Here is an 18,560-nt window from a genome sequence, read left to right on the forward strand (position 1 = left end):
TTTACCAGCTGTAGTTCTTTAAAGGTTTTTTAAATGACATCTTCTATTTCCTCATGACTTATATGTCTATTTAAATTGTTTATCTGGTCTTGATTTAATTTTGGTAAATGGTACTGATCTAAAAATAAGTATATTTCTTTTATATTTTCCAACTTTGTAGCATATAAGCTTTTGTAATAAGACCTAATGATTCTCTGAATTTTCTCAGTGTCTGTTGTTATGTCCCCCTTTCCATTTCTGATCTTGTTAATATGCATGTTCTCTCTCTGCCGTTTGATTAGTTTCGCTAGGTGTTTGTCTTTCTTGTCAATTTTCTCCAGGAACCAGCTTTTTCTTTCATTGATTCTTTGGATTGCTTTCTGTGTTTCTATTTAGTTGATTTCAGCCCTCAGTTTGATTATTTCCAGTCTTCTACTCCTCCTGGGTGAGTCTACTTCTTTTTATTTCTAGAGATTTCAGCTCTGCTGTTAAGTCTCCAATGTGAGCTTTCTTCTTTTATTAATGTGGGCACTTAGAGCTATGAACTTTCCTCTTAGCACCGCTTTCATAGTGTCCCATAGGTTTGAATATGTTGCTTCTTTATTTTCGTTGACTTCAAGGAAGATTTTTTTTTCTTTCTTTATTTCTTTCCTGACCCAGGGGTGGTTCAGTAGTTGACTGTTCAGCTTCCATGAATTTTTGGGCTTTCTGGGGGCAGACTTATTTTTAAATTTTAACTTTATTCCATGGTTATCCAATAAGACACGGGTGGTTACTAATATTTTTTGTAGCTGTGGAAGCTTGCTTTGTTACCGACTATGTAGTCAATTTTTGAGAAGGTTCCATGAGATGCTGAGAAGAATGTATATTCTTTCCTATTTGGCTGGCATGTTCTATAGATGTCTGTTAAGTCCATTTGATTCATTACCTCCATTAATTCTCTTGTTTATCTGTTAAGTTTCTGTCTGATTGACCTGTCCATTGGTGAGAGAGGATTGTTGAAGTCTGCTATTATTAGTGTGTGGGGTTTGATGTCTGCCTTGAGTTCTAGTCATTTTTTTTTACATAAGTGGGTGCTTTTATATTAGGGGCATAGATATTCAGGATTGAGACTTCATCCTGATGGAATGTTCCTGTTATGAATATAAAGTGTCCATCTCCATCCCTTCTGATTGATTTTAGTTTGAAGTCAATTTTGTTAGAAATTAGTATAGCCACACCCACTTGTTTCTTAGGTCCACTGGATTGAAAAACATTTTCCCACCCAACCCTTTACTTTGAGTAGATGTTTGTCTTTGTGGTTGAGGTGTGTTTCTTGTAAACAGCAGAATGTTGGATTCTGATTTCGTGTCCAATCTCTTAGCCTGTGCCTTTTTATAGGTGAATTGAGTCCATTGATATTAAGTGATATAGTGACCAGTGGTTGTTAACCCTGGTTATTTTTCCCCCTTTTTTGGTGGTAGAGTTTGTGTGTTTCCCTTTTTTGAATTGTGCTGGTGAAGGGTCGCTAGATGTCTGAGTTTTTGTGGGCATTGTTGGATTCCTTGGATTGTGATTTTTTTCTATTACTTTTTGTAAGGCTGGATTCGTGGCAACCTATTGTTTAAATTTGTTTTTATCCTGGAATATTTTGTTTTCTCCATTGATGGTGATCGAAAGCTTGGCTGGGTATAGCAGTCTGGGCTTGCATGCCTGGTCTCTTAGTTTCTGCATCACATCTATCCAAGACCTTCTGGCTTTCATGGTTTCCATGAAGAAGTCAGGTGTAAGTCTGATAGGTTTACCTTTATAAGTTACTTGACATTTTTCCTTTGCAGCTCTTAATATTCTTTATTTGGAATATCCTTATTTAGGTTGGGAAAGTTTTCTTCTATAATTTGTTGAATATATTTTATGGGCTGTTGAGCTGCAATTATTCTCCTTCTTCTACCCCTATTATTCTTAGGTTTGGTCTTTTTATTGTGTCCCAGATTTCCTGGATGTGTTTTGATGAGAATTTGTTGGATTTGCTGTTTTCTTTGATCAGCATGTTTATTTTCTCTATGGTGTCTTCAGCATCTGAGATCCTTTCTTCTATCTCTTGTATTCTGTTGGTTACGTTTGTCTCCATCGCGTCTGTTGGTTTACCTAAATTTTTTATATCCAGGTGTCCCTCGGTTTGTTTTCTTCCTTGCCTCCATTTCAGTTTTCAATTCTTCAGCTGTTTCCATTACCTGTTTAATTATTTTTTCTTGGTTTCCTAACGTATCTTTTATGGATTTACTCATTTTTTCATATTTTTTTGTTATTTTTCTTACTCATTTCTTCAAGGGGTTTTTTCACCTCCTGTTTAAGGGACTCTATCACTTTCATAATGTCAATTTTTTTTTCTACTTCTTCTGAATTACTGTGATCAAGTCTTCCTGTTGTACGTTTGCTGTGTTCTGGTATTACCATGCTTTTTTTTTTTTTTAGGTGGTTGGAGGAATTCTTGTATTGATGCCCTCCCACCTCTTCCTGCAAATGCACACCAGTGGATCTTCTGGTACAGGATCAGAGCCCCTTCCTGGCCAGTAACCTTGCAGAGAAAACACCTAACTTTTTGCTTACAGGCTTAGTGAAACCAGGGACAGGAGTCTTGGAGATCAAATGACCCCCACAGACAAAACGGCAAACTTGGGGAGGGGAGGGTTGTGTGAAGTCAAGAAGCCCCTGCAGCAGGAGCTGGAGGTGTCATACACTCCCCTCTCCCTGGGCAGGTTCACACTCACCCCATGGGTGGGTAGCCTCAGTGTAGGAACAAGAACTGTTCCTGGGCCAAGGACCTTGCAAACACTAGGGCAGGCTTGGGGTTGGAGGCAGGGTTGTATGGAACAAAGAAGTCCCTGCAGCAGGAGCTGGAGGGGCCCAGTGCTCCCTCTCTGCTTATTCCACCTTGCACCGGGAGGGCACCCACTCACCGGTCTGAAAGGTTGTCCTTAGCACAGGGACAGAGCTCTTGTAGGTGGAAGGACCCCACAGACAAAGGGGCGAACTTGGAGGGGGAGGAGAGAAGCCCCTACAGCATGAGCTGGAGGTGTTGTACACTCCAACCAGCCAGGCGAGTGCACACTCACTCCTCTGGTTTGGTAGATTCTGTGTAGGAACAAGAACTGTCTTCTACAATCTTTTATACCTGATCATATAACATGTTGTGTATAACACAGACATAAGTCAAGGACCAATGCTCAGGTTCCACTGATTTCTTTCTTAACTCAACAGTGACCACAATCTTATTGCACTCATTGAACTCGACCACAAAAGCTCCCTCTCATATGTTCAGCTTCCTTAATTATGCCTGGCCATCATCTATGATGCTTTAGTCACTATTGTCACTTAATTGTCAGCCAGAAATAACAATAAGTATCTAGTAACAATTAGACCCTTATAATCAGGTACTTATTTATCTTATAATGATTTATGTTCAACCTTTGATCAAAGGGATGTAGAAAATTTTATTCCTCAGTTTCTCTGCTTTCAAAGCATCACACTGATCATAGATAAACAATCTGTAGTGGCCTCATAATCCAGGTTATGAGAGACTAAGTCCTTCCTTATTCTGAAGTCACCCAATGTAAGAAGTTCAAATGTAGAGTATATCCTAATTTCCCTAATATTCTCTATTGAAAAAAATTCTATCTCCATACACAAACTTGGATCTTTTCTCTTTTGTGGATTACAAGTTAGACTTCACTGCTGTTTTCTACTTTTTTTGCAATATTGTCTCATCTTATATCCTTGAAGTTTTAAGAAATGGCAGGTGCAACTAGGTACTAGTTAGCATGTGTTTAGATGCCCAGCAGCAACAATAATTTATGAGTACAGCTATCCCGTTGGTTTGACACCATAACTGTCTGTTATGGATAATAACATTATTTACACTCTCAATACGTGATCTTAGAAACACAAAGGGTAAAAGCCTTTTAAATCCAAAGCTGTGTGTGCCAGAGTGGATACCGGAAGGTTTTGCCCATGGGTAGCGGTTTGCAAACACAGTCACCTAAGTACATGATTATGAAGCAATGAGATTCATTCATAAAACTCTCCAGTCTTAACCACAATTTGATTTTTTCACTTGACATTCTGCTGACTTTGTTGATATTTATTATATGCTTTTGGTTGAAAAAGTTTTCATTTTGTGTGTTGAAAGAAAGCTGCATGTTAAACACTTGCAGGTGTGGAAGAGAAGCTGGGTCAGTTCCCAGCACCCACGTGATAGCCATAACTGTCTTAACTCTAGTTTAAGTAGGATCTGACAACTGATCCTGTGTTCTGAAGGTGTTGGTGACTCATAGTATACATATGTTCATCCAGGAAAAATATTCACATACACACACACACACACACACACACACACACACACACACAACCCTGACAAATAAAGAAATCTTTAAAAGATTTAAGAGTTAAGACTAAAAGTTTATATTTTGAAATAAATATATTTTCATAGGCAAATATCAAATGCAAATAAAGCTTTTGAGCTTTTACTAAAATGCAGAGTCCTCAAAGTATGGTCTGTCATGATAGAAACTGGTCCATTTCCCAGGTTAATTTCACAGCACACGAGGGACCTGATATTTATGATGCCACCAAAATATGCTTTGTTTTCATAGTAGTGTTAAAGTTATAGTTGATGTGGTATCCCCCTCTGTATGCTGTGAATAGCATTGGTTAGTAAAGGAACTGTTTTGAGTCTATAGTAGGGCTATGGGGGAGCAGAATTAGGTGGGGAAAACTAAAGGGAATGCAGTGAGCAAGGGGGCAGAGTCAGAGATACAACATGTAGCCGCACTGGAGACAGATGCTGGAATATTAGTCTTAAAGTTACAGCAAAGTAATGATACACAGATTAATAGAAATGGGTTAAATTAATATGTAAGGGTTAGCCAAAAAGAAGCTAGAGCTAATGGGCCAAGCAGTGATTTATTTAATATAGTTTCTGTGTGATTATTTTGGTTCTGGGTGGCCAGAAAGAACAAGCGGCCTCTCACTACATACAGCTGTAGCTATAGGTAAATTACTAACACCATCACTCCATAAAATTTGCATCATGAAACACTGATGTGTGCTGAAATTGCATATGAAGAAAATTAAGGTAGTATAATATTTAAAGTTCTGCATACACTTACTACTTTTTATATTGATGACTCTAATAAAATTAATAATGCACTCAATTAAATATGACGTATGTGTGATATGTAAAAATGAAACTGAAGAATGTGAAATATTATAATACTTCAAAACTAAAGTAAAGAACTTAGTGTGGATACATATAGATGACGGGTAGTGAGTGCCCTGCCCTGCTATGCAGAAAGCCCTGTGTTGTATTAGCAACAATGATAATGAGTAAGATATGGCCTTCCATCAATTTGTACATATCATAGATTATTTTGGAAACAGAGGAGATAACTTAAGTTTAAGTAAAAGAGGTAGGTTTCAAGCCACTCATTTTACAAGTGCTCATTTAATAGAGATTCAGATGCTGAATCTCAAATTATAAAACGTAAGTACTACATACTAATATCTTGTACTCCAGAAAAAATATAGAAAGCACGTGGTTGCGTGCTTTCTATATTTTAATGCAATATTTACTATCATCATGTAACCATAATAATTATAACAATCATACTGCAAAGTATAATCCTACTACAACTATAATAATCATACTGCAAATAGAGTCTACACATCAGATAAGATAGGTGAATGATCACATTGACTTTTTACATCAGTCCTTCAGGACCTTCACAAACACACTGCATTATCCTGGTATTACCCACAATCACCCTCTGTCAGAGACTTGTATTACAGTAAAAACCAAAACCGTCTCTGAGGAGTGAATGGCCATAGGGTAGAGAGAAGGTGGGGAGAGTGGAATGATGGGTGGGAGAGGGCACTGAAACTGTAAGAAAAGGAAGATTGTTTTAGAAATAAAACTAAAAAATAAACTATAATCCTAGTAGGGACTGGCACAAGGTTATAGAATTCTGTCTTTCCCATTAACCTCATAGCTCTGGAATTATTCTCAAAAGTTCTCTGTCTCTCCCACAGATCTGTTTCTACCCAGGATACCAATTACTAGACTCCAGCAACTATGAAGGTCTCTCTTCTTTGCTGGCTCTGCTGGTCAGACTGAAATACAAAGTACGCACCTGGCTTCTTGTCTCTGCAGGGTGATGTGTTTACGGGGCTGATCCAGACTCATATATAAGTAGCCATGAGTGAGAGAGTCACTTGAGGTTGTTGACTCTGACCTCAACTCCCTGCACAACTGCAATCTTCATTTCACCTGCAGTGGCAAATGACAATGCTCTCATTGGGAGACAAAACTGCTTCTCAAACTTTCCAGTTACCAATTAACAAAGATAATTAAGAGTTTCTTGTGAATATCTCCAAATCAACAAGGTATGATCCATTGAGTTTTCATGATCCCTCTAGGCTCAGAAGAATCCTGTGGAAGGCTTTAGACCGTTTGAGGTCAGATGTGAGAAAGTTAGAGAAGTCTCTGTGTCCCATAGGGTTCCTTGGTTTAATGACTCCTTCTAGAACAGAACAACTGAGTCTTTTTTTTTATGATTTACATAATTTCCTACTTAAAAGTTTCGTTGAGTATATTATTGTTCAGGTCAAGTTTATTTACCACTATCTCCTTTTAACTTTTTTTCTTGTCCCACCCTCCAATTCCCTTCAAATTTCATGTTCTTTTTTATGAAAGAAAGAACAAAAAAGAACAGCGTCTGTTAAATGGTGCTAGTGTGTGCATAGTGGAGGCACATCTATGAAGGCAGAAGTAGCCTCTCTCTTAAGCCCTGAATCCTTAAAGAAACCTGATACTTCTTGTCACAGAATTAAAGTGACCAACATCTTTTAATCTAGAAGTGGGCTTCCTGGATGCTTTTACTCTGCTGGAGTTTTGTCTGGATTGAGTTCTTAGTCTTGATCTTGAGTGGGTTTTGTGTACTGTTGCAATAAGTGAATTCACAAGTGCAAGTGTCCTCTTCTTCCTGAAAAAAAAGAAACCTGTTTCTTTGTAATCATCTTCCACCTCTAGGTCTTACAAACTTTCTGCCGCTTCTTCCATGATGACCCCTAAGTCCTGGAAATAAAAGGAGTGATATACATACTCCAATTTTTCCTGGCCCTCCACAGTTTTCAGCAACTTGAATGAGTGTGGACTTCTGTGTTAATCACCATTCACTGCAAAAATAAGCTTCTCTCATGAGGCCTGAGGGATAGTCTAATCTCCCAGTGTAAAAATAAGAACTATTGGGCATTTTATTGCTATGTCCATTTAGCTGAGTTAATATTAGATTTTCCCCCAAGGTTTATATACTCTGAAGCCTATATAATTGTCCCTGATAATTTTACCAGGAATTGACACCATCATGTCTGCTGAGCTTTATTTTGATCATGAAGCCATTATTACTTGCACGATATTGATAAAATATTAACCCAAGCATATTGTTATTATAACTTTCATGAATAATACCGGGATAATAATATAAATGATTACCTCTATCACTGTGAAAATTATGCAGTATAGATGGAGTTTCAACTGATTTATTCATGTTTTTTGCCTGAAGTATATGGTATCTTTAGGAACATTGTCTAACCATAAGGAAATATAGATCTGTAATCATTACAGGCTACTGACATTGCTGTTGTTTGTCCTCTATTTATTATTTAACTTTTAAGCTCATGCCCTGCCCCATTTTAGAGTACTTGATGAGGAACATTGCCAAATAATCCTAGAAAAACATCTAAAAATATCATAGTAAAAGAAAAAATACGATATCACAATTAGCACTTGAGATCATTAAAACACAGTAAAATACAACAGAAATTAACTTTACAATAATGGGATGAAATATTCTGAGAAGATGAAAGAATATTGAACTTGTAGAACAAATTTTTAATTTTAAGGAATATTCATTACAATTTAAATTTAAATATAATCATATCAAATCCCCTTCTCATTCCTCCTTCCAATCATTCTCATATATTCCGTCATCGCTTTTAAATGCTTGCTTCTATTTCTATAACTGTATTCACTTGTTATACACACAGTCACAGACACATATATAAATGTTTTCAATATATAATTACAGCCTGTTTTGTTCATTTATTGCAACCCGTATGTATAAAACTTCAATGCTGTTGATTTGGTTCAGATGACCAATTGAAAGTTTTGTCCATTTAGAAGACTATTTCTCCAAATATCATAATTCTTTTGTTGCCTGTAGATCTCTGTGGTTGAGATCTCAAGAATTTCAACCTTTCCAAGGTTACATATCTATCAATAACCTTCTTTGTTCAGGTTTTATTTAGGATGCCACATTGATGAGGATTCATGGCCATAGCCTTTCTGACGTTTGTAGGAATTTCATTTTCATAGCAAACTGCTTTTTTTCTGGCTCTTGCAATCTTTCTAACCCCACATCCACTATGATCCCTGAGCTTTTAGTGCAATTATGTTTAGACATATTTGATGGGGATGAGCATCACAAGGGCTCTTGTTTTTAGCAGTTTGGTTTATTTTTGTTGTTTGTAATTGTCTACATCTCTTGTCAGCCATATTTCTTTGACAAGCGGCAAGAACTATACTTCTCTGTAGTTAAATATTTATGGTACTGTCAGGAATCATGCCAGTTCAGTAATATGGCAGTAGTGTATAATTCTGTAAGATCCATAATATCACGTGGTTTTGGCAATTTTGGTTATGAGTAGGTTTCTAGCATCAGGCATTTTACACTGCCTAAAGGAGAAACATTTCCAAATTCTTTTTATACAGCTATTATTTATTGTTTTTGATATTTTTTCTTTGGTTTTTTTCGAGACAGGGTTTCTCTGTGGTTTTGGTTCCTGTCCTGGAACTAGCTCTTGTAGACCAGGCTGGTCTCGAACTCACAGAGATCCGCTTGCCTCTGCCTCCCAAGTGCTGGGATTAAAGGTGTGCGCCACCACCGCCTGGTTGTTTTTGATACTTTTTATTGATATTTTTTGAGCTATACATTTTTCTCTGCTCCCCTCCATGCCTATCTTCCTCTTCAACCCTCCTCCAAGTTCCCTATGCTCCCAATTTACTCAAGAGATCTTGTCTTTTTCGTCTTCCCATGTAGATTAGATCTATGTAAGTCTCTCTTAATATTCTCATTGTTGTCTATGTTCTCTGGGATTGTCATTTGTAGACTGGTTTTCTTGGCTTTATGTTTTAAAACCAGCTATGAGTGAGTCCATGTGAAAATTGTCTTTCTGTGTCTGGGTTACCTCACTCAAAATAATGTTTTCTAGTTCCATCTATTTTCCTGCTTTCTGCTGTGTAGTACTCCATTGTGTAAATGTACCACATTTTCCTTATCCATTCTTCAGTCGAGGGGCATTTAGGTTGTTTCCAGGTTATGGCTATGACAAACAATGCTGCTGTGAACATACTTGAGCACATGTCATTGTGGCACAATTCTACATCCTTTGTATATATACTCAAAAGTGGTATTATGGGTCTTGAGGAAAGTTGTTTCCTAATTTTCTGAGAAATCACCACAGTGACATCCAGAGGAGTTGTACCAGCTTGCATTCTCGCGAGCATTGCAGAAATGTTCCCTTTTCCTCACAACTTCTCCAGCATAAAATATCATCAGTGTTTTTGATCTAAGCCATTCTTACAGGTGTAAAATGGAATCTCAGAGTTGTGATTTGCATTTCTCTGACGACAAAGGATGTTGAACATTTCCTTATGTGTCTTTCACCCATTTTAGATTGCTCTGTTGAGAGTTGTCTGTTTAGGTCTGTACTCCATTTTTTTTTATTTGTATTATGTGTTTTATTAGTGACCAATTTCTTGAGTTTTTTGTATATTTTGGAAATCAGACCTCTGTCAGATGTGAGGTTAGTGAATATCTTTTTCCATTCTGTAGGCCCTCATTTTGTCTTGTTGACTGTGTCCTTTGCTTTACAGAAGCTTTTCAGTTTCAGGCAGTCCCATTTGTTGTTTCTCTCAGTGTCTGTGCTGCTGGGGTTGTGATTAGGAAGTGGTCTCTTGTGCTAATGTATTCAAGTGTACTTCCCACTTTCTCTTCTATAAGGGTCAGTGTGGCTGGCTTTATGTTGAGGTCTTTGATCCATTTGGACTTGAGTTTTGTGTATAGTGATAGATATGTGTCTATTTTCATTCTTCTGCATGTTGATATCCAGTTATGCCATCACCACTTGTTGAATATGCTTTCTTTTTTCCATTTGATATTTTTCCTTCTTCTCAATAATCAGGTGTTTGAAGATGTGTGAATTGATATCTGTGTCTTCTTCTGTTCCTTTGGTCTTCCTGTCTGTTCTTATGTCAATGCGAGGCTGCACAAACATGTTTCTTATTTGTTTATTTGATGCTTCATATTATAATAATATACATAGGAAATATGACATTATTTAGGACTTATAATGTCCAAGAGGGGACACATAAAAATGCAACATCCCTCTATGGTTTTTTAAGGTTCTACCTTCCTTCCATTGTTTCCTTGCTGAAATGTCAGGGCATCATCAGAGAATCTGATATCAAAGGACCTACACTCCTGCCTCTGAAAGGATAGAAAAATTACAAGTGCCAACAAATGTTTCATTCTAAGATATTTTGTGGCCTCGGACCACTTTAATTACAATCACTAAGAAGTTTCCACATACTTGGAAACTGAGAATTTCAGTGTCCACTTGCATTCAGTGTAGTGACATAAGAAGAAATGTTAAAGAAAATAAATGTTGAGACCAATGCGTGAGACCAATCTTGGGCTCATATCTGTGAGGCACTCTGTGTAATTCTGGTATTGAGTATTTACTTAACACCCAAAGCATTCTGTATACAAGTAGAGAACTTAGTGGTCAAATCTAGTGAAATCCAAAATCTAACTAGCAAATATTTACTTGCTAGATTTATTTGTTCGAATTGAGGGTATAATGGCAAATAAGTCTTTTATGAGTTAAGTGCATATATGGCAGATAATACAGACACTTGATGAGTCACTGGTCTATTGTTTGTTTCATTCTATTCCTTCATTATAACTGTAACCTCTGGACAGTGTCATTATCTGAACTTCGCAACACTGAGGATACATGACTCTTTAAATTCAAAAAAGCTGTTTTGAGATAAAATAAATATAGGAAGGTCATGACCATGCCATCTTAGTGTGTGATCACAAAGCAATAACAGATGTTCTTAATCACATTTATTTCTTGTATGTGGTTTGTGTTCCCCACCTGACATTTTTCACTTTGTTGATATTTCGCTGTCTGCTTTCTGCTGTAAATTTTCATTTGAGAGGACTCTCAAGATATCTTAGTGGTAAAGAACATGTGCCAATTTTACTGATGACCTGAGTTTGATACCCAGCACCTACATGGTGGCTCACAGTTTTCTGCAACTCCAGTTCCAGAGAGTTTTGACATTCTCTTATGGGAACTGCAGGCACTGAATTCCCATGGTACAAACTTACATACTCAGGAAAACATTCATTCTCACAAATTACAGTATGCAATAAACACATCTTTATATAAATAATGATTTATTTCCACATGAACGTTCACTCCACAGGGCAATGATAAGCGCAAATAAAGCTTTCAAGAGTGTAGTAAAATGCTGTGTTCTATAAGGTTTGACATGCCAGAAAGTTTATCCCAGTTTAATTTTACAAGTACATGATAAACATGGTATTTATGATCCTTTCAGATATATTCACTGCTTATAGCCGAGATAAAGCATATAGTGGTAACTGCAAATGGATTACTAACACTACTACTTGGTAGAAATGTGACATGAAATCCTAGCAGGTGATTAGCAAATAAGAGCATGAGAATAGCATTAAGTGAATAAAATGATTGACTTAAATTTTTGCATGTATTTGCAAATAATTTGCAGCTGTTTTTTTTAAAGTCACAGTACCATTATGTTGAAAGACCCTCGACGAGGACCTCTTTTCGGGAGGAGACCTCCCCAACGCCAAGGAACAGGCCGAGACCGCACGGATGCAAATCGCAAGAGGTTTATTGAGTAGACACAGGTACCTGTGGGCAGCAAGATCTCTCGGAAGATTTGCGCACCTGCCAACTGGAGGGCGGGCTTTTTATAGGGAAGAGCAAAAAGCAAGTTTACAGAAGCAAAAGCGTGGTTATCGAAATGCGGCGGAGGGCATGAAAGGTTTCCTCTCTCAGTATGGATGCCTGGCAACAATCATTCTGTTCCTATCTTATAGCTAACCTGCTTTGTTGACACCCTATCTTATTGACATCTTGCCTTGCAGTCTTCCTATCTCTATCTCCTGTTCTCTCAGGCACCTGGGATATTCTAATGGGAGCAGGCTGGCTGCTGATCCGGAGATTTGTTTAAAACAAACAGGACGTTCCCCCGGGAGCATGCTAGCTGCGGGTTTTGAGGAGGGGGTCTGTAGGGTCTTTCATTTCCCCCTTTTTCTTTTTGTTAATGAGTTAAATCTTTTACTCAAAGCAATTACAGAACCTCAGTATCTTGTTGTGGTAACATGTGATACTGATGGGTCAGTACTAGGGCCTGAATGACTGACAGCCTGTCTTTTATAAACTGGATCAGGCGGTTTAAGATGCAAGGCCCAAACAGGAGTATCAGAAGGAGGATAATCAAGGGACCCATCAAAGAAGACAATAGAGTTGTAAACCAGGGAGACTTATTGAACCATCCTTCGAACCATCCTTGTTGTGATTCGAACAGCTTTTGTCTCTGTCTTAACCTCTCTCTAAGCTTTGTCATATTGTCTCTCACCAGCCCAGTGTGGTCCGCATAGAAGCAGCATTCCTCTTTGAGCGCCGCACATAACCTTCCCTCTCGCAAAAACAACCAGTCTAGCCCCCTCCTGTTTTGTAGGACTACCTCTGAGAGGGAGGTTAAGGACTTTTCGAGTGTGCTAACCGATTCTTCCAGTGCCTTGATATCAGTATGCGTGGCTGCCTGAAGTTGTCTAAATTGGCTGGTCTCCATAAGAGCGGTGGTCCCTGTGCCCACCCCTGCCGCTATTCCCCCCATAGTGATGCCTCCCAGCAATAAGGCCAAAGTTAGGGAGGCTGGTTCTCTCCTAAATCGGGGTCTCCCTTCAAAATGACTATAGATGTATTCAGGATCATGGTATGTAACTTTGGGCCATAATTCAATTAGAACGCAATAATCAGAGGTTTCACTGAGCACAGCAACTGAAACGCATGGGGTTAATCCAGTACTGCATGCCCAATGGGTCCTGTTGGAGGCAGCTAGGTACATAAGGCCTGGTGGGTTTTGGGAATAGTCCCTATGCAAAATCCCTGTCCAGATACTTTAGACAGGGTCAGCTTATGCTGGGGGATGGAAGTGTAGCTGGTGGGTGCATTGAAAACCTGGTGCAGGCTATTTTCTTGTGTCGCCATCCCCAGTCTTAGTAGGGCCCATATAATAGTCAAAGGGCCCCACGGGTAAGCCTTATCTTTAAGGGGTTTTGAGTGCGTTGGATTCTCCATGCTGGGGTCGCAGCGGGCTCTGCTTTCTCAGCTGTATGGGCGGCCTTAATGTGCGAGGCATGGATCCAGGCTGCAATGCCGTCAACCTTCAGTGCCGTTGGAGTGGTCAGAAGTACAGTGTAAGGGCCTTTCCACCGAGGTTCCAAGTTTTTGGTCTGGTGTCTGCGGACCCAAACAGTATCTCCTATCTGGAAGGGATGCGGTACCACCGGCTGGTTCAGTTCGTCTCGGTAAGCAGCGGCGAGTGGCTTCCAGACCTCTCTTTGCACAATCTGTAACACCTGTAAATGGGCTTCCAGAGAAGAACTGTCAGCAAAATCGGCAATGTTTGAATCAAAGAAATTTATAAATGGGGGAGGAGCTCCATATAGAATTTCAAAAGGTGTCTGTCCATGAGGCCCTGGAGTGTTGCGGGCTCTGTACAGGGTCAGTGGTAAGAGGAGTACCCAGTCTCTAGTGCCAGTTGCAAGCGTTAATTTGGATAAGGTCTCCTTAATTGTTCTATTCATGCGTTCTACCTGCCCTGAACTTTGGGGTCTATATGCACAATGTAATTTCCATTCGACCCCTAGGAGTTTGGCCACCAACTGACTTACCTGGGAGACGAAGGAAGGGCCATTATCGGTGCCTAAGACTTGAGGCATTCCGTTCCTGGTAAAGATTTCTTCCAAGAGCTTTTTGGTCACCACCTTTGCGGTTTCGTGTTTGGTGGGAAAGGCTTCCACCCATCCTGAAAAAGTGTCTTTGAACACCAAGAGGTATCTGTACCCATAGAGACCTGGCTTAACCTCTGTAAAGTCGATCTCCCAATGTACTCCGGGACGATGTCCCCGTACCCTAACTCCTGGACCAAGCTTGGTTCTGCCTGCGTTTACCTGAGCGCAGGCTTGGCATTCATCAGTCACTTTTTGCAGAGCTTCATCCCTGTTCAGGAGGTGTTGGCCTGACTCCTGTCTGTCCAACAAGGTCTTCATCTTCTTTGGCCCCAAATGGGTCAATTTATGTAAGTAGTTTATTATTTTATAAGTATGTTTTGTTGGCATAACAATCTTTTCCTTAAAAACCCAATGTTGCTTTTTGGGGTCATATGTGGCCCCCATTTTCTTTAGGAGATCAATGTCCTCTGTACTATAGGGTAGCGAACTGGAGGCTGGGGCCTCTTTCGGGTTCATCAAGGGGAAAGCTTGGAAGGTCTTGGTTGATTTCATAGCAATCTTTTGAGCAGTGTCATCTGCCAGTCTATTTCCCTTTGCCTCAGGGCTATGGCCTTTTTGATGCCCAGGGCAGTGCATAATACTTAATTTTTGGGGCAAAAATAAGGCCTTTAGGAGTGCCAGTATTTCAAGTTTGTTCTTAATTTCCTTTCCTTCTGAGGTCAGCAGCCCACGTCTTCAATAAATTTCCCCATGTATGTGAGCCATGGCGAAGGCATATCGGCTATCCGTATAAACATTTAGCCTCTTACCTTCTGCCATCTGGAGTACCTGGGTCAGAGCGATGAGTTCAGCCCTCTGGGCGGAGGTGCCTGTGGGAAGGGCTTCTGCCCAAATTACCTCAGTCTCCGTTGTCACTGCCGCCCCGCTCTTCGTTCCCCATTTGCCAGGAAACTGCTGCCATCCGTATACCAAGTATAGTCAGCATCTCGGAGGGGTTGATCCATCAGGTCCGGCCTGGTCCCGTGTATTTCCGCAAGGATCTGGAGGCAGTCATGGTGTTGGGCTTCCTCCGGCAGGGGGAGCAAGGTGCACCCAGTCCATATCCAGGAGCATTGCTTGGTAATGAGTCATGGGAGCATTGGAGAGCCAGCTGTCTGGAGGCTGTTTGACCAGAGCCTCCACCGCATGGGGCGCCAGGATAGTCAATGGCTGGCCCAGAGTCAGTTTACCCGCGTCCTTGGTGAGGACTGCAATAGCTGCTACCATTCGCAGACAGGGCAGGCACCCTGAAGCTACTGGGTCGAGTTTCTTTGAGAGGTAAGCTACAGGACACCTCCAAGGGCCCAGTTTTTGAGTTAGGACCCCTTTAGTGTAACCCTGCTTTTCATCCACGAACAAATCAAAAGACTTGGTAATGTCAGGGAGGCCTAGAGCAGGGGAGGCTAACAAGGCTTTCTTAATGTTTTCGAAAGCCCTCTGTTGGTCCTCCCCCCAATCAAACATTGTTCCTTGTTTAGTTAATGGATACAAGGGTGCAGCCAGCTCTGCAAACCCTGGGATCCAGAGGCGGCAGTATCCCGCTGTTCCCAGGAACTCTCTTAGCTGGCGGGGGTTCCGGGGGGCAGGAATGTTAGTGATGGTCTGTTTGCACGCCTCGGTCAGCCATCTCTGTCCATCTTTTAATTGATAACCTAGGTAAATGACTTGCTTCTGGCATATCTGAGCCTTTCTGGCTGATGCCCGATAGCCTGCTTGTCCCAATGTCTGTAGGAGGGCCTTATGCCATGATATTCTTCATGGGACATGGGGTACTGCTTGATTGAAACAGGAGTAGCTGTTGCCTTCAATTGAATGATGAGTGGAGGTTGTTGTATAGCCATCTCCATTCCCCCAGTCTCTGCCCATGCCAATGGAAAGTCATTGAGCCAAGGGGCCATGTCAATTGTCTGTTGCCCCGGGGGCTCGTAAAGTCTATATTCATCCTCCAGCTGGAGGGTCAAAATTTGGAGGGGACCTCCATCTGGGCCCGTTATCTTAGCCCCTGTGTCCTCAAAATGAATTTGGGCCCTTAGCTTGGTGAGGAGGTCTCTACCCAACAAGGGATAGGGACAGTCCGGAACATGCAGAAAGGAATGCGTCACCTTACCAGTAGCCAGCTGAACCTTCCGATTAGTTGTCCATCGATATCTCTTGCCACCAGTGGCTCCTTGGACCCAAGCAGATCATTCGCTGAGTGGCCCTGAAGTCTGAGTCAGGACTGAATGCTGGGCCCCGGTGTCTACTAGGAAGGTGACTGGTTGCCCCCCGACATCAAGAGTTATCCTGGGCTCAGGGTGGGGGGGGGGCTCCTGGCCCTGAGTTCCCTAATCCTCTAAGGTGAGGAGGGAGGTTCGGGGCCTGGGCTTTCTAGGTCCTTTATTCCTCCTGGGGCAATCCTTAATCCAGTGTCCTCGTTCTTTACAATAGGTGCATTGGTCTCTGTCCACCTTGGCCCTACGTCGTTCTCCCTGCCTGTCTCCCTCTCTATTCTGTCCCTGAACCACGGTGGCCAACACCCTAGTTAATTCCTTGTTTCTCCTCTTGTCTCTTTCATCCTCCCGATCTTTCATTCTCTGCCATAATCTTTCCTCTTTTTCTTTTGGAGTCTCTCTCTTATTGAAAATCTTCTCTGCCTCTTTTAGTAAGTCTTGTATAGTATATCCCTGGAGACCCTCAAGCCTCTGCAATTTGCTTCTAATATCCAGACTAGACTGCCAGATGAAAGACATGGATACACTTGTAGCTTGCCCTGGATCTTCAGGGTCATAGGGGGTATACATCCTATAAGCGTCCTTGAGCCTTTCTAAGAAGGCTGAGGGCGTCTCTTCATTTCCCTGTATTACTTGCTTAACCTGGGCCAAATTGGTGGGGCGGCGTGCTGCCCCTCAGAGACCCACGATTAGCAACTGGCGATAGAGGCGTAGGTGTCCCCTACCTGCAGCTGTAGTGAAATCCCAGTCAGGTCGCGTCAGAGGGAAGGCCTCGTCAATTTCGTTAGGCAAAAGGGTTGGGCTCCCGTTGTCGCCTGGGACGTTTTTCCGAGCCTCCAAAAAGACTCTTTGCTTTTCCTCCGAGGTCAGCAGGGTTTGTAAGAGTTGCTGGCAATCATCCCAAGTGGGCTGGTGGGTGACTAAAATAGACTCAATCAGGTTAGTCAGCGTTATTGGATCTTTGGAGAATGGGGGGTTATGGTGTTTCCAATAGTATAGATCTGAGGCAGAGAATGGCCAGTATTGCTGTCGGCCGTTTGGGCCCTCTCTCAAGGGTAGGGCATGAGTAGTGGAATCAGGGGGTGGTTTCCGCCTTCCCCGGAGTCTTCCCGCCATGGGTGAAGGGGCTGGGGAGACTTGTGCTGGCTGTCCACCCGCCGCTGCAGTCTCTGGCCCATCCGGACTCTCTGGATCCTCTGGATCTGCATAAGGAGGGGGTTCTTCTGATAGAAGGTCAGTGAGGGGAGAGTCAGGGTTCGGAGGAAGGACGGGAGGGGGCGCAGGGGTAGGTTTCAGAGGTTTTTCTTTGGGAACCTTCTCCTTAAGAATGGTGGGGTATAGGGAAGAAGAGGGTGGGGCAAGGGAAGGTGCAGGAGGAAGAGGCACAAGTGGTTGGCTCTCCTGGGGAGGGGGAGCCTTAGGGGCTGTAGGGGTAAGAGGAGGTTGGGGTTTGTTAGAGATGTTGTTAGAGATGACAAAGGGCTGGACCCATAGGGGCGGGTCACGTGCCAAACTTTCCCAGGTAACAATGTAGGCGCGTTGGTCCGGGTGTCCATGTGGTCCTGGGCTGAACACTTTTACCTTAACCTGGGAAATAATATTGAGATTGAAAGTGCCGTCTCTTGGCCATTCTGATTCAACAGTAGGCCACTTGGACGAACAAAAGATCACCCATTTCTTCTTTCGAACATCGACTGACAGGTTGTCGGCTCGGGTGCGGACGTCAGGCCAGTGGTCTAAAGTAAGGCTCAATGGGGTGGTTAGGGTTTGTCCCATCTTCTCGAAGAGAAGGGAACCAAATATAAAAACAAAAAAACAAAACAAAACAAACAAACAAAAAAAACACACACAAAGACAGAGACAGAACAGATGCTGACAGAACAGACAGAGACAGAACAGATGCTGACAGAACAGACAGAGACAGAACAGACGCTGACAGAACAGACAGAGACAGAACAGATGCTGACAGAACAGACAGAGACAGAACAGATGCTGACAGAACAGACAGAGACAGAACAGATGCTGACAGAACAGACAGAGACAGAACAGATGCTGACAGAACAGACAGAGACAGAACAGATGCTGACAGAACAGACAGAGACAGAACAGATGCTGACAGAACAGACAGAGACAGAACAGATGCTGACAGAACAGACAGACA

General features: G+C 41.6%; 1 protein-coding gene across 1 annotated transcript; it reads right to left on the reverse strand.

The window, feature by feature from the left end:
* Positions 1-15,841: 15,841 nt before the first annotated feature.
* On the reverse strand, positions 15,842-18,175 carry LOC121449864. Its single transcript, XM_041654530.1, is given in 1 exon segment — positions 15,842-18,175. A coding segment is annotated over 1 exon segment (2,334 nt).
* Between the last annotated feature and the right edge of the window lie 385 nt (positions 18,176-18,560).

The sequence above is a fragment of the Microtus oregoni genome, unplaced genomic scaffold, assembly GCF_018167655.1.
Source record: "Microtus oregoni isolate MIOR12 unplaced genomic scaffold, Mior012 000006F_ref0000085, whole genome shotgun sequence".
NCBI lineage: Eukaryota > Metazoa > Chordata > Mammalia > Rodentia > Cricetidae > Microtus > Microtus oregoni.